General features: G+C 35.2%; 1 protein-coding gene across 2 annotated transcripts in view; it reads right to left on the minus strand.

The window, feature by feature from the left end:
* Nucleotides 1-23956, minus strand: part of STPG2 (sperm tail PG-rich repeat containing 2) — a 182090-nt gene that overhangs the window by 123630 nt on the left and 34504 nt on the right. For both annotated transcript variants that reach the window (XM_087935920.1, XM_026697821.2), the window contains 4 exons: nucleotides 10438-10542; nucleotides 8397-8556; nucleotides 3852-4015; nucleotides 1796-1885 (listed from right to left, as the gene is read on the minus strand). In XM_087935920.1, the coding sequence (XP_087792046.1) occupies nucleotides 1796-1885; nucleotides 3852-4015; nucleotides 8397-8556; nucleotides 10438-10542 (519 nt within the window). The remainder of the gene's footprint in view (nucleotides 1-1795; nucleotides 1886-3851; nucleotides 4016-8396; nucleotides 8557-10437; nucleotides 10543-23956) is intronic.

Consider the following 23956-nt stretch of genomic DNA (forward strand, 5'->3'; position numbering starts at 1 on the left):
TTGTTCATTAGATACAAAATTCTAGTGGTAGGCAAGATATTCATGATATAAATTTAAATCAATCTTGAGTTTTTAAGAATATATATATATTCCTGAATATATATATTCACAGACAAACACAATACAGAAGCCTGATGATGGCAGATGAGATATACTTACATGGGAAAAGACCCGAACACACCAAAACCTGCATACCTGTACCCATGAAAATCTACAAAAACAAATATGTATGTATGTATGTATGTATGTATATGTATATACACAATACAGAAGCCTGATGATGGCAAATGAGATTCTGCCGAAACATCGCTATAACTTTAAAAGCACAACTATAATGACATGGGAAAATACCTGAACAAAGCTGAATACCATACATGTAAGTACCCATGAAAACTTAAGAAAACAAATATCAGACCTCTACGGGGAGGAAATAAACAGCCAGACCAAGACCTGAGAAGCTGGAAGTTAAAAAAGCAGGAATACTATATGACCTCAAATTCCCACGCAGCTGCAGAGACAACAATGCAACACCAACCTGCTTCAAACTGACATTTCATCACAGCACAGCAGCTACTAAACGTATCCTGAAAAGAACTGAAATGGCTCTACTCAGAAATGAGCTCCACAGAAAGAGATTCCAATTGGATCAGTTAAACAAAGATTTGCTAACACTACACCTGGAATTGAGCAGCAAAATCCACCCTCTACTTTGGGACAACATAAAACAATTTACAACTTGGAGAGCTGAAACTGAAATCACTTACAAAAATGACAAACTCTTGGACTTCCGGTTTGAAGGGCTTTGGCGATGGACAGAAATCCGTGATCGTGCGCGGTTTCTGTCTTGGCTCACTGCTGGAGTGCCCCAAGCCGGCTGGTTTTGGGGCTAAGCCACCCTGTAGAGGTGGTGAAGAGGGGGGAGACCACCAGCAGGGAGGAGAGCTGCATATCTCCTCCTCAGCTGGCCATTACTCCCTTTCCCGAAGGCGGTTGTAGCGGTAGTCAGAAATGGCCACCACAAAGGAGAACTCGACTGGAAAAGAATGTGCAGGAGGAAGATAAGAAGTGAAAGTTTGGGCTGACTGGGTTAAATTGTAAAAGCAACAACTAAGGTACCCTGGAATTTAAACTTACAAAAAATAACATCGCTCCCAAAGAAGAGTCAGAAGCAGAGAAGGAAAGTGAAAAGGGAAAGGTTTGGCTTTTTTTTTTCTTCTCTCTCCTTCCCTATACTGACAATTAAGAGACTTAAATAAGAAATCGGGAAAGTCTGCTCGTGGTCATAAATTGAGGACTACCTGTAATCAGTTACATTTTATAATTCCATGTTTGAATAAATACACAAGAGATAAATTGTTGCCTTTCAATCCAAGTTAGGATAAGGACTAAGATGCAAAGTGTAATTAACACCCTTCTTAAATAGCCTCAATTAAACACCTGTCTCCTGAATATATACCACCATGAAGGCAGATGTTTATCTAATTAACACTTCAGCTTTTAGCTGAAGAAATATGCTAGGTGTGTATGTCACAATAATTTTAACTACTCCATGTTTAGCAGGTTCATAAGACTACATTATTTTATAGGCTACTGGTATATTTTAAATATGCTCACATTTCAATAGCATTTTATCTTCATTGTGTATTAAACACTTGCACAAATTTCCTGTTTCCCATAAATATTGACTTTAGTGGAATCATACTTTTGAAACACATGACTTGCAAGTTTACCTCTTATTCCATATTTTTATTCCCTGCACTATTAAGGGAAGAAATCCAGTCTGAAGATAGCTTACCGAGTGGATTACTGGAATTCTCTCAGTAGCTGATACAAAAACAGATAATTCCTTTTTCTTCTTACATGATTCTTCCACAGCTTGTTTCATCTGAAATTTTAATACATAACAATACTTTGAAATCTAGATCTGTCTTTATAATCCCAGTGCAGTCTTTATTGTTTATCAAATAATTAGATTTTATTGTAAATTCATCTGTGTAAATATTGTACTGTTCAGTAAAACCTATAAAATCCCAATACAGATTAATTCTATCAAAACTAGCATATTGTATATGAGAGGATTTAGAAAGAAATTTCTGGCATTTTCTCCCATCTGCAAGATATGTGTTACCCACTGTGATACATGTATTCATTTCTTCCTACCCAGGTGTGTAAGTTACTTCTGATTTAAGTTACATTTGGCTGAATGAAAGGAAGGATTTCTACATAAAATTAAAATTGCTTAGTATTCATTTATATCTTAGCATAAGGCATGACACACAAAATTAAAAAGCCTGACACACAAGATTAAAAAGAACCCAATACACAAGCCTGAGGATGGCAGATGAGATTCTGCTGAAACATCGCTCTAATAAAAAGACAAATATTAAGACGTGGGAAAATACCCAAAGAAACCTAAATACCATATGTGTTTGTGTGTGTGTGTGTATGTATATACGAATGAATACGTATAATATTATTTCTGATAATTATATGATATTCCTTATGTGATATTTTACCTGCTTGGGGAATATAATTTTTAAGGACAGGCTCATAATATTTTATGTCCTTTGTTCCTATTTTCACAGTATTTCCTACCCTCTTCTCATTTCTGCTATCAAGAGACCCATTTCTAAATTTATCTACAATATAATATTAGCTCTTCAGCTTGATTAGGATCTAAAGGGAAAGTATTATCTGAAATATTCTGAATAAAAGTGTCTCTACAACTAATATATTTGGTAATATGTATTCATTTCCTCTTTCACATGATTATAATTCTATTAAATTAAGTTGTCAGGGAATGTTAATGGATACTGAGGTAGTCATCCTTAATATGTTTGATGATATGAGAATATGTGTGTGAAAGATAAGGGTTTCTGTGCTAAATATATATAAAATTTAAGAAAGGCAAACCATACCACCCATAAACACATTTTTGAAAAAGGATATGATTCTCTAGGGTTCAAATGTTAGGAGTTTTCAAACTATAGATACTGCTTTCTATGTATATAGAATTGTGGGTTCCTTGCAGCATAAGGTTTTATAGACATATCTTTACTCATCGTTAAAGTATCACAGAATGATTTATTTAGCTTCTGATATATCTATATATAAGTATTAAACTTCCCTAGCTTCATGTAAAAACTGCTCAAAAATTTCAAGATAAGTTACACTGAATTAAGTGGGGATTTTTAGAAATCTGTGATGAGGAGAGAAAGGAAGGGTAATGGGGACAGAGAAAGATAAGTTTGAAAATAATTAGTTGGGAAATAAGATAAATGAATTCCTAAATAGCAATAGCATTTAGACTTATATACTGCCTCATAGTGCTTTATGGCAATCTATGGGAGGTTTACATTGTCAGCATATTGCCTCCAACAATCTCCTCATTTTACCAACCTCAGAAAGATGAAATGCTGAGTCAATTTTGAGGCAGTCAGGATAGAACTCAAGACTGAAGGCAGAGTTAGCAGCCTGCCATACTGCATTCTAACCACTGCACCACCATTGCCAAAGAAGGCAATGAGAACAAAACAATAAATTTGCATCTGTTTATACGGGACTCAGAAGAACTGGTTATCACCTCATATGTGTCTGCTTCTTTGTAGTGGAACAGGAAGAAAGCCCACATTGGACCACATCAGTGGCCTAATAATCAATAATTCTTATTAGAAATTAGAAAACTAAGAAGGCAATAATATCTGGCATTCAGATGGGTGAAGATTTTAAATGTAGGACTTTCATATGGCTATCGTTAAATCGTAGTTGATCTACCCATTCTTCATGAAGAGAATTACCTTCTTCTAAATTAGAGCAATGACAGCAAAGTCAGACGAACAAAAAAATGTTACCTGATAATCAGCTGGTCCAGGTGTAACAAAAGCTTCCCTGTTAACTAAATATAACAGTCGAGGAACTGTAGATCCAAATGCTCCTTTCTTTTTTGTCTCCATGAGAACATCTTTAAGGCTGGGTGCTGCAATTCTATAATTGAGGATATTATAAAATGCAGGACCTGCAAGTGCATAATGAAATTTAGTTAAATTAAGCAGCTTTGTTTGAAGCCTAAGCAAAATAAAATGATATGCATACGCATTTACCATTATTTCTGAAACCTATAAATATCATTCAATTTCAGTCAAATAAGATTAAATCAACTAGAAGTAAGATTAGCTAATTGTGAATCAGAATACAGTGATGGGAGAGGAGAAATGAGCTGCAGCCTTAGGTATTTATTTCATATAAATCTATTTAAATGGCCACTCATCTCACAAATACGTCTCTGGATAGCTGACAAAGGTGCAGCTACAGTAATACCACTCAGGTTTATGACATAAGAGTTCCTTGATTTGAACAGAACTAGGTTTCTTCATTGTTATAATTTTAACTATAGTTTTCCTTAATTTATATACAATAAATTGTATAATGCATTGGTTTATTCCTTTAAAAACCTGTAAAATATAATAAATTCACCCTTTTATTTTTTTTTTTAAGTAAATATACTTCATGATAAAATTATATATACTGATAAATAGATTTTTTTCTGAATATTTATTTATCTAATTTATATAGTTGCCCATCTCATCAAAAGTGACTCTGGATGATGAAGAATACTAATGGTCCAAATAAATATTAATGTACAAATTATGTTTAAGTTTTACAGTAATTTAAATTATAATTTGAAGCAATTTTAGGAAATGCCACCTATTTCTAATTATAATAATGCTCACTTGAATATCGATTAGGAACCCTTTCTATATAGATTGCTCTGAACCATAGAATCCTATTAATAAAGAACTTTATATCAACTTCAGTATTAAAAGTGAATCAACCTCCAAAAAAGACTATCAAAATATTAATTCTAGGCACAATGTAAACTGGAAAAAGAATAGATCAGATGACTTTCTTATCTTATGCTTTACTACTAGGGCAGGGAAAAGCTCACACTGTCACAAAACAGCTGAAGCTTAACAGATTTGAATCTGATAAGGCGTGCTTGAGAAGCCATCTGCACAGACCTTGAACACCATCTTGACTTCAACAGATGAAAAGAAAACTATAAATCAAAATGCAAAAAATACTGATGCAGAAACTCTGTAACTACTTGGAACCAGTGATACACAACTTCACCGGGCAGGAAATTCCTTATTTAAGTTCCTCAAAAGTTACAATGAATGTTGTGTTCAGCAAAAAAAAAACTGTTTAACTGGTTTATGTTAAAGATAAATGAGGAACCTCTTGTGTATTAGAGGACATAAGAAAAGGTATGTCCTTGAGGGCAAAGAAGGAGAGCAGCAAAAGAAAGAGTGTAGAAAGGACAATACTTTAGAAGCTGTTTTCAAGGTACATAAATGAAGGAAGGTCATTCTGTCCTTTAATGATAAATTCCATTTACACTTGCTTGCAGACAAACATTTCTACAATGAAAACTTAATTCAAAAAATGGAATCTGATAGAATTTGGAGACTCCCTCAAAAGCAGTGGAATTCATAGCATAATATTTCCCAAATATCCACAGCTAGCCTATTCAATAGTTGATTACCCATACAAGTGCTTTGTCGTTGCTGCTATTGTTTAAAAAAAGTCAGCACTCTTGAGGATAACATTAATCGATACTATTTGTCTTAGGACTGACTGTCATAGTGCTGATGACCTCTACAATCTTAGGATAACTAGCATGATCTGCAACACAAGGATAAATAGCTCTTTCAGATTGCCAACAAGGGTGACCTTGTCAGAGATGAAAGAGTATGAAGATGTGACACTGACAGTTGAAGCAAGTATGTAAAATAAAGTTGCATATTTTCAAATAGCGTAGAATATTTCCACACTTGGATAATAATAAGATAGTTACTTTTAAAATTCTGGAACCAAAAGCCTATGCACTTACATTTAAAAGCTTATCTTTTATCTACTCCTTAGAATTTAGATATATGCAATCCTGTGCGTGGGTTGGTGGCCTAAGGACTCTCTACACCCCCCTCCCCCAGCCTCTTTAACCTTTCAACCTTTACATTTTTAATTTTAAGTTGGTTTTAATTATATTTTAATTCTGTTTTTTATTTGTGAACCACTCAGAATCACTTATGATAGGCAGCATAGGAGATGGATGGGTGGGTGGGTGGGTGGATGGATGGATAGATAGATAGATAGATAGATAGATAGATAGATAGATAGATAGATAGATAGATAGATAGATAGATAGATTTGGAATGTCCAGCATCCTTTAAAATAACTTTTCTGTCGCTTTTGCAATATCTGTTTATCTAAGACACACAATTAGTTGCAATCGATGGCAAGTTGATTCTCAATTTCCCTCACAAAGAGATATTCAGAATAAAGTTTCCTTTGATTGAAAGAACATTAAAGAATTGTATAGTATCATTTTTACAGATATAAAAAGAGAACACGGCTGAAACTGACAGATTCCCATAGCAAAGAGTACAACCCCCAATTATGCTTTTAATTTCCCAAAGGGAAAATGCACGCAGTGGTTGCATCCGTTTCACCATGTGTTACAAAAACTAAAATGTGGAGAGAAGCAGATGGAGGTTAATGACTAAAATCTGACCCTTGAGGAATAGCAAGCTAAAGAGGTAAGAAATTCAACTCTGAAATCAGAAAAGGATTGAATGACAAGAAAGTTAACTGACATTCGGGAAGTCATGTTTGACCTAGCAGCCTAATGTAGTAGCATACTTCTAATAAGAGCCATGAAGTATTAGGAAGGAAGGATGAGACAGAAAACTATAACTTAGTAACTATTATGCAGGTAATGATTAAATAAATAATGCCCCAAAGCCAATGCAAAATAAATATTAAAATCAGCTTAGGGCAGTGATGGCTAACCTTTTCTACATTGCGTGCCAAGAGTGTGTATGCATGCCTGTACCCATGATGCAATGCTGATGCAACTCCCCCCACACACCCCTGTCCATGTGCACACAACCCCTCCACACCTCACACTTCTGTGCAAGCACACGCAAACCCCCTGCACACCACATGCCTCTGCGCATGCACATGCATCTTCCACACATACATCTCCCCCGCGCATATGCACAGCAGATACCCGACAATAAGCTGGCTGGCAGGGGGCGTGTAAGCATGCGCAGTGGGGTTCTTCCAGGCGATCTCTCATGTGCAGCAAAAATGTTTCTGCATGCCAGTTCCAGCACGTGTGGCATAGGTTCGCCATCACGGAATTAGGGTGATCAAATCAGTCAACTGTATTCCCAATATGCAAGTAGCAATATAACATAAATATAATCTGTAAAAGGACTATGATCCTTTAATCCCATCCTAATATCAGCATGAATAAAAATTGGTTAATTAAATTATGCAATTATTTTGTCACTTCTTTAACTTTTGAAAATAATTCTATAAATGGAAGCAAATCTAGATATGGAAGTTTGGATTACTGAATTTGGAGGGACCTTCACTATCTAAAATTATAGTGAACACAACATTATTGGGTTGTTGTGGCTGTTAAGTTGAGCTTCTAATTTGATATTTGTTATCAATTCTATCCTGAAGGCATATGGCTAGGTTGCACATCTATAATTGAAAAGATTCACCTTATGAGATCCTATTTATTATATTTCATACTTGAATGGATCATATGTATGGATTTCATTCATATTCATTTTAAAAGACAATTTGGATAACTGATATTTAACCAGGATCAAAGCAAACTTGAATTTATGAACCAACAAAAACAGTTCAAAAACCTAAACCACTTTACAAGACCTATGAACCCCAAGCATGGGCAACAGACTGAAACGAAAACAGAGAGGGAAAGACACCAGAAGTCCAATCAACTCTACAGGGTTCCTCTTCTGACAGATTAGAGCAGGGGTATCAAACTCAATTTCATTGAGGGCCACATCAGGGTTGTGTTTGACCTCTTTCAAAGTCACTCATGTCGGGGGCATCTGTGGTGGCCAAGTGCTAAGCCAGGACTTCCCTCAGACCTTCCCTCTCATTATAATCTCCTTCCTTCCTTCTTTCTTTCTTTCCTTTTCTTCTTTTTCCTTCCTTTTTCCTCCTCCTTCTTCCTTCCCCTCTTTCCTTCTTTTTCCTTCCTTGCTCTCTTCCCATCTTCCCTTCTTTTTCTTTCCTCTTTCCCTTTCTCATGTCCTGTCCCTTCTTGGATCCTCAAATACAAAAGGGAAAACATTTCCTCTCTTGTTTTGTTTTTAGTTTGTTTTGCTAGCACTCTGCCACCACACCAGCCTGCGGTGCTCTGCCGGTGAAAATGGAGCCCGGGAGGGCAGCTGGTCCTTTGTTGTTTTCAGGGCAGCCCTGTGGGTCAGATCTAAGCACCCAGCAGCCAGATCCAACCAATGGGCCTTGAGTTTGACACCCCTAGATTAGACAGTGAAGATATACTCATATACCTGGTGATGTTTGCAATCTGGAATCTCTGGTGAATCGAACTGACGTATGGCCAAATGGTATGCTTTTTGATCTACATGGTTTTCTCAAACATTCAAGAGCAGAGCGTGTTTCATCATATGTGCCAGGAGCTGGAGTAGAAGATTTTGGAGGGGCAAACCTCTAAGAAAACGCAAGAGAATATAAATATAGAAGGAGCAGACAACTCTCTTACATATTACTGAGGAAGGAGAGGTCTATTTTGGTATAGTATAAGCAAAGCAGAGTCAATGGAGAAGCTGGCAGTAAAATTGCAACTCATAATCATGTAATGTCTTAACAACTATGGCTGTTTTACTTAATTACCATATCAGAAATGACACTGTGAGTCTACTGCAGTCACATGATGTCTTGCTTAGTGACAGAGTTGCCATTCCCAATTGTGGTTGTTAACTGAGGACTATTTGTAAAATGCCACAAGCTGCATATTTGCAAATAATTCATCCATGTAGCCAAGAAAGTTCACTTTCAGAAGCATCATAAAGAATATTTATTATATAAATTCATATAATGTTTTGTAGGATATGATCAGCCATTTTGACCAGCAGTGCTGGGGGACAGTAAGACTCTAGTGACAGAAGCAGTACCGCAACACTGTGATATAAGTCATTTTTCTTTTCTGCCTATATTATAACACTGAACACACACCAGAAAACTGGGACACAGCTTGCACTTCAATCCTCTAAAACCACTTCTGTTTTTATCATTGTGACAGAAGCAAGAACCTGTGGGTATTGCTATTTCAGCCACTCCTAAGCAGGCTAGATGCATAAAAAGAATTATTAAATCTACATTGCAGCAAAAGATGAAAATCTATCTACCTATCTATCATCTATATCTATCTATCATCTATATCTACCTATCTATCTATCTATCTACCTTTCTATCTTTCTTTCTATCTATCTATCATTTCTATACCACCCATCTCATCTGCAAGACTCTGACTGTATTAAAACAGGTATGAGCAAAGTCTCTGCAAAATTAAGGCAATTTTAAAATGGCAAGATGTTTGGTGACTACAGATGGCTCCATGCTCAAGTTGTGGGGCCTAACATTGCTAAGAACTATATTCATCTCATTATATCATTTTATATCTAGAGTTCACTGTCTGTTCCTCCTAGCTTGATTACCAATCATAGTTAAGAAATGATATCGAACAAATATATATTTATAACTCTGCTCTGTTCAATACATTACACAAATTTGGAAATAATTTACTTTCCAAGAATAAGCAACAAAATGTTCTGATTCTTTTGTACCTGAATCCAAGAGAACACAACATCCTATAGAAGAATCCATATAATTAGACTGAGTAATGCTTGAGAGCCTTACACTGCTGTTCCAGAATTGAAGGGGAGCTGGGGTTGCTTTTGAATATGTAATGAAATAAGCTGTTTGTGTTCTGTTATCTGCTCATTATTTATATATAATTCTCAATCTTTTGACATTTTGAATTGACATTTCCATTCTCTGCACAGTGTCATGCATGCAGAAACTGTTAAAAATTCTGGCAAGCACACTACTTTTTTGTGTAACATTACCACATGAGCAGTTAGAACCATTAAAAGGATGATGAGCCTCAATGCTTAGGAATGTTTCCTAGCTTTTGAAAGGACACAAGAGACATAGAGATAGTGAGAAGTAGAGAGATAGAAATAGAGATGAGAGAGAGAGAGAGAGAGATGAGAGAGAGAGAGAGAAAACAAACAAACCTATTTTTTTGATGGAATATAACTGGTGTTTTGGATCTGATGTATATCTAATGCACATCTAATTATGGATCTGATAAATAATCTATTGAATAAATAGAATCTATAAGATCTCCTATGCAAATGGTCTGTCTGCCCCCATTATGTTCTATTTAATGTAATTGTATCACGAATAAACCACTTCAGATATTCCTCTACAAACAAAACCCCATAAAACCGTTCTTCAAATGTCTCAAACAGGCTAACAACAATTTTTTAAAAGTTGCAAATGAGAAAGAACTGTAATATGTTTTACCTCAGAAAGAGAAAGAAAAGGAACATGCTGAGCTTCACTTTTTGTGATGCAACCTGCCTTTCCAAACTCACTTTTTATATTATATTGGCCAGGACCTGGAAAACCCTGAAAAACAGGAAAAAAAAAATATGAAGCATCCAAACATATGACAGCCACTAAAGTTTCAGGGAGACCTAACTCTGCAGGATTCTTCATTCCATTGTGAAGGTTTTAACATTATTGTGAATGTTTATGAAGTAAAAATCTAGTTATTATTATTTGCTTGTAATACACTTGTAATACAACTTAATCAGCAAATGTCAAGTCAAAAATAAGTCACTAAATCAGCTTCATTCAATCATATGCCATAGTTCCTTTGCATTTGCTAGATACAAAAAAAAAGGCTTGCTATAAAAGCTCTCATCAGATTGATGTATCATGCATGTATAGAATAGTAAGAGACAGGTGCATAAACTCTCAAAATGTTGAGAAGAAAACATAAGGCAAATCCAGCCCAGACATCTAGTGGACCTAGAAAACTTCTAGAGCGCGCTGGGGTTGATGCTCAGCAATCTGATAGGCAGTTTCTGGAACTGGTGGTAACCAGATTCTCAACAAGCTTCAATCTGAACAATCTCTGTGTACCAGTCATTGGTTTATTGAAATGCACATACTGGTTTATCAAAAAGTTCCAGGTGATGAAATACCAGAAATTACATTTGAAGTTGCAAAAGGCCAATAATGAACTTAACAGTATAAATACAAGCTCAAGTTGGAGTCTTCACTATAACAATAATGGAGACAAAATGCCACTGCTTCTCCTTCCTAATATCACATTGTATCAGCAGACTGTCAGCTAGCTGCATTGTTCAGTGTAGTTAATTTCTTTTTGAAAGGATGTTTAGGAATTGCTCCTGCTTGGCAACTATGCCCATTTCAATCAGCATTCTGCCAAGAAAAATATTCGTATTCACCAAAGTCTTGATTCATCTTGACTGACTGGCATATTGTTTAGCTGGGTTAATGAGCATCCTTGTGATACCCCATAAGAGAAAGGCTATTAGATTGACATCTTCCTTCATTGCCACTGGAAGTGTCTTCTTGAACCACCTAAGATTGGGAATTGGAAGCAAAATAGTTCCATCCTATCTCACTTCTGGTGGCAGAACTGAGACCTCTCTCTTATGGGGTATCACAATATTGGTCCCCTCATCATTGCTGAATAACGTTTATATGAAGCCACTGAGAGGTAACAATTGCCAATATATGGCATGCTGCCATATATCCATGGTGATGCAGTGGTTAGAATACAGTATTGCAGGCTAATTCTGCTGACTACCAGCAATTCAATTCTCACCAGCTCAAGGTTGACTCAGCCTTCCATCCTTCCAAAGTCAGTAAAATAAGGACCCAGATTGTTGGGGGCAATATGTGACTCTGTAAGCCACTTAGAGAGGGCTGTAAAGCAGTATATAGTCTAAGTGCTATTGCTACCATCAACATGCTAGTAATATCCAGCTTCATTATGCTATCAAAATCTTTTTGCAGTGTCTAGAAGTTGTTGAGGTCTGGATGGGACAAAACACAGTGAAGTAAATAGTAACTATTTATAATTTTGGTTCTTCTGAACTGCAGACCTGCTGCCTCTAAGATAGTACTACTTCTCAAATGATAGAGTGTCAAGGTTCCAACTGACGAACCCAACCAAGCAAGCACTGTTGAAATGTTCTGATCTCTGAATGCAAAACTTTATTGAGTGCTTTCAATCTGTGCCAATATGATGTATTCAATAAAGTTTTGCATTCAGAGATCAGAACGTCTCAACAGTGTTTGCTTGGTTGGGTTCGTCAGTCGGAATCTTGACATTCTATCAGTGTTGTCATTTGACAAATAGTACTATCTTAGAGGCAGCAGGTCTGCAGTTCAGGAGTCCTCCAAGGAACATGGTTACTTCTGAAAGATCAGGTAGAAATCTTGGATCTTTGTTCAGAAGAGAGAAAACCTGACTATTGCAACTCATGTCCTTATTAACATGCAGTTGGCCTTCTGCAATGTGCTCTGGCCAGATATAGTTGGCCCAAAACACAACAGCCTATCTCAACTGAGTTTAGTTGCTGTGTTTATGTCTCACTTACAGGCCCTGAATAGTTATTAATGAATTTCTAGATGCATTCAAAGTGTTAGTTTGATCAATGAAGTCCTATATGGCTTTGCTTCTAAGCACTTTCAAGACTTCCTTCTCCAACTAAAGTTGATCCATCTGACATGTTGCTCACAGAGAAGCTGCTTGTGATACTCAAAAGTTCAAGAAGAAGATAAAGGGAGCAAAAATTGTTTATGAGGAAAGGTATTATACTCTGGAATAGTCTTTTTCTAGAAGTCAAGCTGGGCCCTTCAGAATTGACCTTCCAGAAGGTCATGCTCTTCTGAAGCTCCTTTAGAGATGAATGTGCACCATATGGAACCAGATTTTCTTGCCTGTTGATTATCTGGTATTCTGCATTATGTCAATAGTTTTTTCTTTGATTCATGAAATTGAATTGAGTTGAATTACTGTAAACATTTAATAGTTTTTACATTGTTGTCAGTCGCTATAAATCTGAAATATTGAACTGCATACAAATGTAGGTAGCTAGCTAGCAGATTGAAGATGATTCTGCAAAAAGTGGGGTCATGACCATGTTGGAATGAAGACAAGGAGAGGAACCGTTTAAAACATGCCTTCTACCTCACAGCATAGCAAAGTTTTCAACTGACAGTTTTCATTTATATAACCGCCACATAAATTTTACTTAACTCAAGAGTGAAATGTATCCTGTGCTTCAATAAAAGAGGTAAACCTATTCTATAGGGACAAAACTAAGGGAATTGAATTCTAAAGGACTGAAATCAGCTAAATATGGTAAAATGTATGCTATGTATCTATGAGACTGAAGCATATTGTGGCAAACAATCAAATTATATAAGGGAAAATGTGTTCAGATTTAGGTTATGAATGATTCATGGTACAAAATATTGCCTTTGGAATATCAATTGCCCAACCTGAGAGGGACCCCCAAATAGAATAAAATATTAATATATTAGGATGGCATTCAGATTACTGTGCTAAACATTTGTATAATAATAGCATGTTTCTAAGCTACCTGGAGATTTCATACAAACACAAATATATGTCTTGTATTGAGCGCTTGTTAGCATTGCTTGATATATATCTGTCTGTTAGACAGAACGGTAGATAAACTCATTAGATAACAAATTTTTGACAAAAAAAGAAAAAAAACTACCAATACAAGTATACTGTTAAAGGGATTGAATGTCATACTTAAGAAGTTATAAATATTAATAAGAAAATTATCATCAAAATAAAATTAATCTTGGGACCTTACCTACTGAAAATTCTACTAGGAGATAAATATTGTATCCTTTTTAAGAAGTCTCAGTAATTACTAATGAACCATGATTACTATTTACCTTTCACAGTAGTTCTATCATTTCCTCCCATTTAAACATCTCTCAGAACTGTTGCAGTACCACTGCTTTTTTTTACTGATCTTCTGAAAGCCATTAATGGATCTAAAACACTATCCAATTCAAGGTCATCTGAATTAAAAACAGAACTCATTAGCTTTTTTTTTAAAGAAAAAAGTTAAAGAGGTCTTGTTCATTAAAAGTATTCCCCTTTTGATAAATAATCTATTAGAAGGTTGGGAACTCTGAATTGAAAAACAATCTCCTCCTGGTTGCTCCAATTTATTGAGAATTCATCTTTGTTCTTGTGTCATACAAAACTCAGTGAAAGCCATTGAGAACCTAATTTCCATTGAAAATATAATTAATTCATCTTATCCACAAATTTTTACAGTAATCCTTTTTTTTTTGTAAAGTACACATATAAGCCCAAATACCATAAAAATGTGCCACCCACATGCCTTCATGTGGGACAGAAAAAACAAGTCACATTCATATTTCTATAGACATAAAATGAGGGATTCTTTGATAAAGACCTAGGAAGAGATTACATTACATGAAAATCCTGGGTTGGCTGTTCACCATGGAGGTAATGACCCACCCCAATACACTAGACGTAGGTAAAATGTCTAGATATAATGAAATTTTAGATAATCAAGGAACATTAAAAACCAATCAGGAACTGAAAGATCAGGGAATAATTATAGATTGGTGGCAATATCTTCAGTTACAATCAAGATATAAAAAAGATACAGAGGAATATGGATTTGATACCAAATTACAACAACTAGATAAAAAAATTTCCCTGAGGAGAAATTAATAACAAGAATATATAACTATTTACTAAAATTCAATATGAAAGAGGAAATAATAAAAGGACCCATGATAGCATGGGCCAAAAATTTCAGACATAATATTGAGTTTGAAAATTGGGAGAAAATTTAAAAAATAACAAAATCTTCTGCATATAAGGAAAATCAATATAAGATGTTTTATCATTGACATTTGGCCCCAACAAAGTTGGCAAAAATGTACCCAAATTTGAACCCAAGTTGTTGGAAATGCAAACAGAGACAAGGTACCTTCTTTCACTCATGGTGGCTATGCCCCAAAGCAAAAAAATATTGGATCAAAATACAAAAGTGGTTGTATGAAATAACAAACTGTCAAATAGAATTTAAGCCAGAATTGCTCCTTTTAGGGATAATTAAGGGGAAATATAACAAAAAGACAAAATATATTAATTTGCATATAACTATGGCAGTGAGAATCGCACTCACACAATGCTGGAAAAAGGATAGAATACTGTCAGAAGGTCTAGTAATTCGAAAGATTTTAGAATGTGTGGAAATGGACAAACTCACCTTAGAGTTAAAAGGTAAAGAAGATTCGGAGTGTTATGCGGTTTGGGAAAATTGGTATGAATGGATGGACAATAGAAATAAGATTTGTAAAGATAAGAAGAAGGTATAAAAATGTATATAAATAATTAGAAATGTTCGGAAATGTGTATTTGTAACAAAGATGCCTCAATACTATTGAAGATGATTGAGATGTGTAAAGAGAAAAAATTGCAATAAAAATATATGGGGGGGAATGTGCCACCCAGAGGTAATCCAGTTGTAAAAGTTAAAACATACAAAAATTTTGAGGGTTGGCTTATTTAAAGGTAGCTCATTTTTCATGGTCATTTGGTTAAAAATTCAATGGTCATGTTATCTATTGATGAACTTATTTATACACAAGTATATATAGTAAACCAGCTCCCAGGCCATGGCCTGCTACCGGGCCTTGAGCCCTACAAACTGGGCCGCAGAAGTGGAACCATCCAAATGGAGCTGCACGTGTGCACACATGCACTTGCCTGCCACTCACACGGAACCATCCCCATTCCCCCCCCTGCCCCCCGCTGGTCCACAAAGCCAGAAAGATTATACTTTACTGTCTGCAGTAAAGTATATTTTGTCAAGATGAACTTGCATTTTATCTTGACAAAATAATAACCATGATAATAATAGATAACAATAGGTAACAATAGATATTTGGCTTATCAATTTATCCCAAGATAAGATGGAAAGGAAAATATACCTTTGAAAATACTTTCAGGGAATATGAGTAAGTCCCAAATGAAGTGGCTTTTAGAGTCAAAAGCATAAGTGACGTAACGTTTCTTATGCAACTCTATTTCTGTAAGATTGGAGGGTGGGAGGAGAGAAAAAAAGAGAGAGGGAGAAGGAGGAAGAGGGAAAGGGAGAGGGAGGGAGGGGGAGAGCCAATTATGAAAGAACAAAATGCAAGACTTTGAGATAGAATATCATGTTTGCATGTAAAATTTTCTGTAATTTGAAAAAAATTGTCATGCAACAATGCTGATGAGCCTCTGGGAACATCTTCCATTGCACCAGAAGGAAGTCACTTTAATTAGGTTAAAAATTGAAGCACTCACCCAGGCCATTGCCTCAACTTCTTTTTCTCAAAAAAAAAAAAAAAAAGCACTGCTTTACATCCTCAGTACAGTTGATGACTATGCTCTCAATATACTTTTATCTCCATGATTTTAAAGTAATTCAAATATGAATATTTGTGAAAAACATCTTGTTCTGCAACAGCCAATTACTTTAATATAAAGAAAAATTCTATGGCCGTCAATATGTTCGTATTATTTCCTGTATCTCAAGTTCATTGATAACAGACCAATTAGGGTACTGACCAGAGGTGGTATTCAGCAGGTTCTGACCAGTTCTGGAGAACCAGTAGTGGAAATTTTGAGTAGTTCGGAGAACTGGCAAATACCACATCTGACTGGAGATTTTACAGTATCCTTCCCCTGCCATGCCCACCAAGCCATGCCACACTGACCAAGTCAAACCCACAGAACCAGTAGTAAAAAAAAAATTGCATTTCACCACTGGTACCGACATGTCAGGCTTACTTGTATTAACATTTAATGTTAACATAAACTAAGGTATTAGTATTGAACATTCGAAAGCAGAATGTAAAAAGCATCAGAAAATGCTCCTTGTCTGGATTATTAAGAAAAGAGACACAGCATTGTTATGAGTCATTCCCAAAACATACAATCACAAACAATATAATCAAATATACTTTGCTATGCGTAGAGAATTCATAGAAGACAGAAAGAATGAGAGAAAGGAATTGTCTGCTGTCAGTCTGCATTTTTAGTCTGTCCAAGAGAAGCGTATCTTTGAGGAGGTGAATTCATTTAGATGGTATTTCTATGAATTGGCATAAGTGAATTAAAATTGGTCTACCCATAATACTGCTAAATAGTACAGGGCAGAAGCAAAGGGTATCACAGAATATCTTCCAATAATTCAATGGCAGAGTAGGTGACAGCTAGATCCCCATTCAAATCTCAACATGGCATTAACTAACTATAGCGTACACTCATTACGGCAATTCTCTGAACAGATTATTTGTAATACAAAAAGTACTGGCTTACAAGGTTGCTTTAAAGATTAATAGATATATAGCACTTTGGAGTGTTGCAGGATATATGTCATATAAGAGCAACATTAACAATCATGGTAGAAAATGATATTTGTTCAAATCATTCACTATTTTTCATAATTCACACATTTAAAAGGCATGCATTATATGTTACATAGTTACAGGGCATAATTATTTGGTTCAGATTGCATCTTGCAAATGGACATCAAATAAGAGACTGTGCAACTGGGCAAATATTGGGGTATAATAACAAGCTCAGTAGTCTGTTGGAATTATCAACTCATGTTCACAATATGTTTCCCCTCTTTTTTTTCCTGCAGTACTACTGCTCAATGGCGAACCCCAAATTTGAGGTGCTAAAGGACATAAATTCAATGTGTAGCTTCTCCAGTTGAAATAATTTTAAGCAGCAAGCCTTGGGAGAGAAACTGCTGGTGTTTTGAAGAGTTTCTGAATAGACAGAACTGGGTTAAACAACCTAGGATCTGACTCATGTATGATACTATTTAAGCTTTGATATTCAACACAGTTCATTGCTGTGTGATTCTAACACAATGGCAAATTTTGTTTTATTTTATTTGTAAAGTGAACGAAAAATACATTTTATATCATTTATAAGTAGAATATATTTTAATCAATTGAAATAACTGTCAGCTGGTGCTCCATTCAAAATCCAAGAAAGAAATACTTAGACTCCATTATTTAGAGAAAAGATATATTTTACTGGAAATCAAGTGGTAGCAACAAAAGAATTCTGAATCTGAGAAAATGGGCACGTAAATCACATATACAAAGTAATGGCAACGTTCCCACCCCCAATAGTTCAATTGGTTCATCCAGTTAAAAGTTGTGTATATCATCATGTGGGCATCTCCAGGTGGTGATGAGGCCTCTGTCCGTTGACCTTGACATATTTTGATAAAGAGTTGCAGCTGTGTATAGCATAGGATAGAAGCCTAAGCAAGAATATACCCCCCCCAGCTTATACAGTTCTGTTTTGTAACACCTCCAGCTCACTTCCCATAACCATATCCACCCTCCTCCTCCTGTTACTTATGACAGCCGAAAGATGCAAAGCAAAGGGAGAAAATCTTGAAGGCTGACAATAACAGTGTAAGACATAATAAAAACCAAGTACCCCATCTTACTCAAGTTAAACAATTAATGCTACTTTTTATGTGTCGAGTCCTAGTGACTGTTAAATAAATCACTTCTATCATGAAATATTAAACATGTACCTTTGTTATCCTATTAATTTGCTGCATTTGTAACTTTACAAGTGTGTGTTTTATTCATTCTGAGGTATATTATTTGTGACAATCAGGGTAAATGTATTCTTTATTAAGTGAACAAAACCTATACAGAGATTATATATCTTCATTTCTGATGTTCAAAATATAGTCATCTATTTTTAAAAAATGAAAAACACTAATCTTTATAATATCTTGTGTTTATGTTTGAATATACGTATGTGTTCTAATACTTCCTGAAAATATGGCTTTGTTTATGTTATAATTTAGGCAGAAGAGATCCTGAGCAATTATATATAGTAAATGGTTTATAAAATATTCTGCATCTACAAGATGAGCAGAATTATTCTGAGAATAAGAAAACAGTAACCATGACAGTGTGATGAATTCTTCATTTGGGTAAAAACAGCCATCAATTTTCCTAGCCTAATTTAATGTTTTCCTATCTAAGGTCTTCCAGAAATGTAGGATTTCAACTTCTATAATTTTCAGCCATTATGATTAAACAAGTTAAATTATAACACCTCTTGAAGGGACCTATCCAAAGAAAGAAACCATAAACAGCACTAAACTGGTAATCAACTCTTTCTTTCAAGTGTTGTTTTGAACCTTTTTCAATATATTAATTTGATATACATACACACACACACTGCTCTAACAGATCCCAGAAACAAAATCAGACCTATCTGTTCAGAAAAGTGCAGTGCTAGAACCAGGTAAGATACCATGTAAAATCCTCAAACTCCCAGGCTTTTGGTAAAGGACCAAGATTGAGAAAGGCATATATCACATTATAAACACATTAACATCTATCTATTGGGGTAGAAGAAGATATATACAGCACTACATTATATATGTATATCTATCTATCTATTTATCTATATCTTATTCTATCCCAATAAACAAATGTTAATCACCAAAAACCTTTCCAAACAGCTGTTTTCACAGCTTTCCTAAAGGTCAGGAACAAAGATACCATTCAGATCTCTGGTAAAAGGTTATTCCAGAGCACAGAAGCCATGAGTGGCTTTTTGCTTTCCCTGGATCATCCACAAGGATGAACCCCACAAAACTTCGAGGCTAATTGTGCAAACTCGGCGGTAGAATTAAAATCAGTCCTGTGATAATATGATCTCTAAATTTTGCCCCTGGCAGCTTTGTATAAATAAAAAAAAATCAGTTATTTATGTAATACTAACAAAACATATAATTAGGTAAGATCAGATAGGGTCAGGTTTAGCACAGTGCCTACAGATACAACCATGCATATCCAATTGTTATCCAGCTGTGCAGAAATACTGCATAAAAGAAAAATCAGAGTCCTGGAATTCTTAACAATTAAAATTAAAGACCTGAAGGGTAGCAGCACATCTGAAAAACCATTAAGGCATACTTAGAAATCAACAAGACATACATAGTCATAAAGAAGAGACAGAATATAGCATTTTTTTTAAAAAAAATGTATGTGCCATGAAAATATATAATATGTATTTATAAACAAAAATTAAAAACTTGGTAAAGTTTATCCACTAGTTATATTTTATAGTTACCCAGTATGATGTTTGTGTGGATGTAAAATATTAAGATTCTTAAGAAAAATTATAAAGGAAGGTTCTTTGCTATCCAACTTCTAAGGGAAGGCAAGTAATACTGACTTAGATCAATGCAGGTTGTTTATGTGTGATTTTGACATTATAACTAGTTTTTATGATTTCTTGTATATGGCTGCTTCAAATTACTCAAATCTCACGTTCACAGCTGACAATATAACACAAGATGGTATTAGATATAAAAGTTGAAAATGCCAGCAACAACTGTAAATGTCACCCTACCTTAACAGGTATATTCAGAAAACCCAGGCTTTGTCCTCAATTTTACAACTTCATTACATGATGAAGAAAATATTTTTCTCTTTTGAAAATTTAAAAAAGAAATCAGCAATTTATATTATTTTGCCATTTGATAAGTAGGTTGCATTATGCTGATTCCTATGATCAAGAGGACACAAATGTCACCAAAAGTCACAATTATTAGTTAATTAGCTTTTTCCATAAATTATTTTGGTGGAAATTTGTTTACTCAATTTTTTGTTATGTCTATAATTGCATCAACACATTTCTCTGATTAAACCTGAAATTCTGTAGTATATTTTCAAGATAATTTTACATCCAAGATATTTAACACCTGGAACAACTTAGCAACAGAAAACTAATATCCTTCCCCTATTCTAGAATACAGGTAGTCTTCCACTTACAACCGTTCATTTAGTGACCGTTTGAAGATACAATATCACTAAAAAATGTTACTTCAGACTGTTTGTCCCACTTATAACCATTGCAACATCCTCGTGGTCACATGATCAAAATTTGAATGCCTGGCAAGTGGTTATTTATGATGGCTACAATGTCCTGGGATCCTATGATCATCTTTTGGGACCATCTGACAACCAAAGTCAATGGGGAAGCCAGATTCACTTAACAACCATTTACTAACTTAACCACTATGATTCACTTGACAAGTGTAGCAAGAGAGGTCATAAAATGGGGCAAAATTCATTTAACAACTGTCTCATTTAGCAACAGAAATGTTGGACTCAACTGTGGTCATAAGTCAAAGACTACCTGAAATGCATGCTATAGCTGATCTGAAAAAGCTAAACAAAACTGGACTTTTCCCCTTTAAAACAAACAATGTGTAGAGAACAGGGGAGTGGGGAAGTAAGGTGTAGTAAACAGAACACCCTTATCCGGTGTGTTAGGCCAGGTGTTTTCTTTCTTTCCCCTCAGCCGTTTTCTTTCTATTTTGTAAATGTACTGTTGATGTGTTTTTAAACTGTAAATTCAATAAAATCTTTTTTTAAAAAAAAGTAAACAGAACAAATTAAAAGCAGGAGAAAAGAAAAAAGATCCAACTAAATTTATATGCTGACTATTTATTATATCCTCTCTAATTTTCTACCCTTGTTACCCATCCTTGCTCCCATCAAATCCATATACTGATTAATATATTACAGGCAGTCCTTATGATCAGTTGCTTAACAACCATCCAAAATTACAAGACACTTTTAAAAAGCTACTTACAACCTGTTCTTAAAGTTAAAATTGCACCCCTTAGTCACATGGCTGCTATATGCAACATCTTTTGCCTGTTTCCATGTGTTTTGCTTCCAAGCTGTACATTTGGTTCTTTAAAGTTCTTCACTTCCTCTTTCTGAAAAAGTCATCAGCTCCCTCCAGCTACATATTCCTTGGTTTTCCTCCTCCTTTTCTATTGATCCCTAATCCTTCATCTATTTCTTTTTGCAATTCATTTCTCATTCATTCTCTCTAAATCTCCTGAGGATAACTCATTCTGTTTTCAGTCTACATGTACTCATCATCCATAATTCTGGACTGCAAGTCTTCTTTTAACCTCAGAAACACTTCTCAGGTACTCTCTTCCCAATCAATTTACCCAAGTGTTTCTCCTAGCATGTCCAACATTCACTTCCTCATAAGAAAATGGGCAGAACCATTCAATTTTTATTTGTTTTGACAAATCTCTTCTTCTTGTGCCATATCTGTCATCGGGCATTGCTGATCATGTTGGCAATCCTATTTTTATCAAAAGCTGCACGAAAAAATGAGTAGTATTTGACAAGTTTTTTTAGCACAGGCCATATATTACCCACTACCTTTCACCAGCATCTGCCGTATCCATCTAAAAATTTCTCCTTCCATTGTCCCATCTTTAATAAATGTAAATGTAGGAAAAATAACTGTTGAGTTAAAAAAAAAGCTTATCATGCAAAACAAGCAACATCTCACTGCTAGATTATTTCTCCCAAAAACAGTTATCAACACTTATGGAAACAATTGCAAATATTGGTAATGACTGTCTTTTGATTTTGTTTCATCCAAGGTGAAAGAGATATATGCCACAGCAGTAACCATCGATGCCTATAATAATATTATTCAAATTCTTCCTCTTTGCAAGGTAACACTGTGTGTCCTGCTCAGGATGACTTTGCTTGTCCTCCAGGTACACCCAAAGGGCAACATAGACAATAATGATCCATCTGTTCACTACTGGCAACTAGCAAACTTCTAATAAAGACAGATGTGGGTCACCCTGTACAAACGTGCTGCAGGGTGCTAATGAATCCTCCTAATGGTCACTACCTGCCACTTTAAACTGATTGATGAACAAAAGGGTTAAGCTTGAAAAGCTAAGATGAGTGCTACGGACTGTCATCAGTCTTACTACAGCATCTCTTCCATACTGACAGCCTTGGTCTTTTCTGTCATCTTTCTCAGTTTGATCTTTATACGAATATACTCTGAAGCATACCAAATAATAATAATAATAATTTTACTTTCACAAGTGGGAGAATGAATGAGAGGTTTTCTACTAGAACTGCTCTAGTACACTGAATGTTCAGGTGCAATATGTTTATAATTTACCGCTTCATCAAAAGTCTTTCCAAACATAAAAATAGCCATTTGTAACTAAGTCCAATGTTAAATGACTTGCAATGTAATGTTTCCTATTAAAGATACCTTTTCCTACCGACCATTCATTTAACCATGCATTTGTTAGTACAGTAACAAAGTTAAAAGTAACATTTATTAAAATTCATTGCAAATTCTATTACTAGCTCCTTCCACCCAAAGTGCTTTCCACTTGATTTCTCTAGAAAATTTGTAATATGTTAATCAACACAGTTCAATACTGTGCATGCAATGCGTGGTTCGCTAAACAGTTATATGCAAAATTTTAGACACCCTTGGTCACATTGTATGTTTCAGTGTATCCTTAAGTCAGGGGTTCCCAACCTGGGGTGCGAGACGATATTCCAGGGGGTGCAAGAAAAGTCCAGGTAAAGAATAGGATATTGGCTATATGTTGGCATTTTTATTTATTATGCAATGGATTAACTTTGTTTTCATTTTAGAGTTAAGTATCGTTATTTAGTGGCATCACATATATAGCTGAAAAGATTCAATCCTACCATATATTTAACGCGTTCAGTAGTTCCTAAAGTCTAAATTTCAGGGGGTGCAAAGTTCGAGTGAAATTTCTTTAGGGGTACGGGGTGAAAAAAAGGTTGGGAACCACTGCCTTAAGTGAACAGATTTTTATTATTTCATAATTATTATACTGTTCAACTCCCAACAACTCTGGGGAACTCTCAAGTAAAAACATTTTTAAAATAATAAAAAACCTCCACATTGCCATAACCTCTGATAGCACAAAGTTAAATACATATTTCTAGAAATTTAAATGCACATTTGATATTTATGTGTAGCTGTTTACAAATCTGAAACAAGGCCACAATACTCCGCATCCTATTCTCACCTCAATAGCAACCC

This window comes from Pseudonaja textilis, chromosome 6, assembly GCF_049901715.1.
Source record: "Pseudonaja textilis isolate UNSWEBS1 chromosome 6, rPseTex1.2, whole genome shotgun sequence".
Lineage (NCBI taxonomy): Eukaryota > Metazoa > Chordata > Lepidosauria > Squamata > Elapidae > Pseudonaja > Pseudonaja textilis.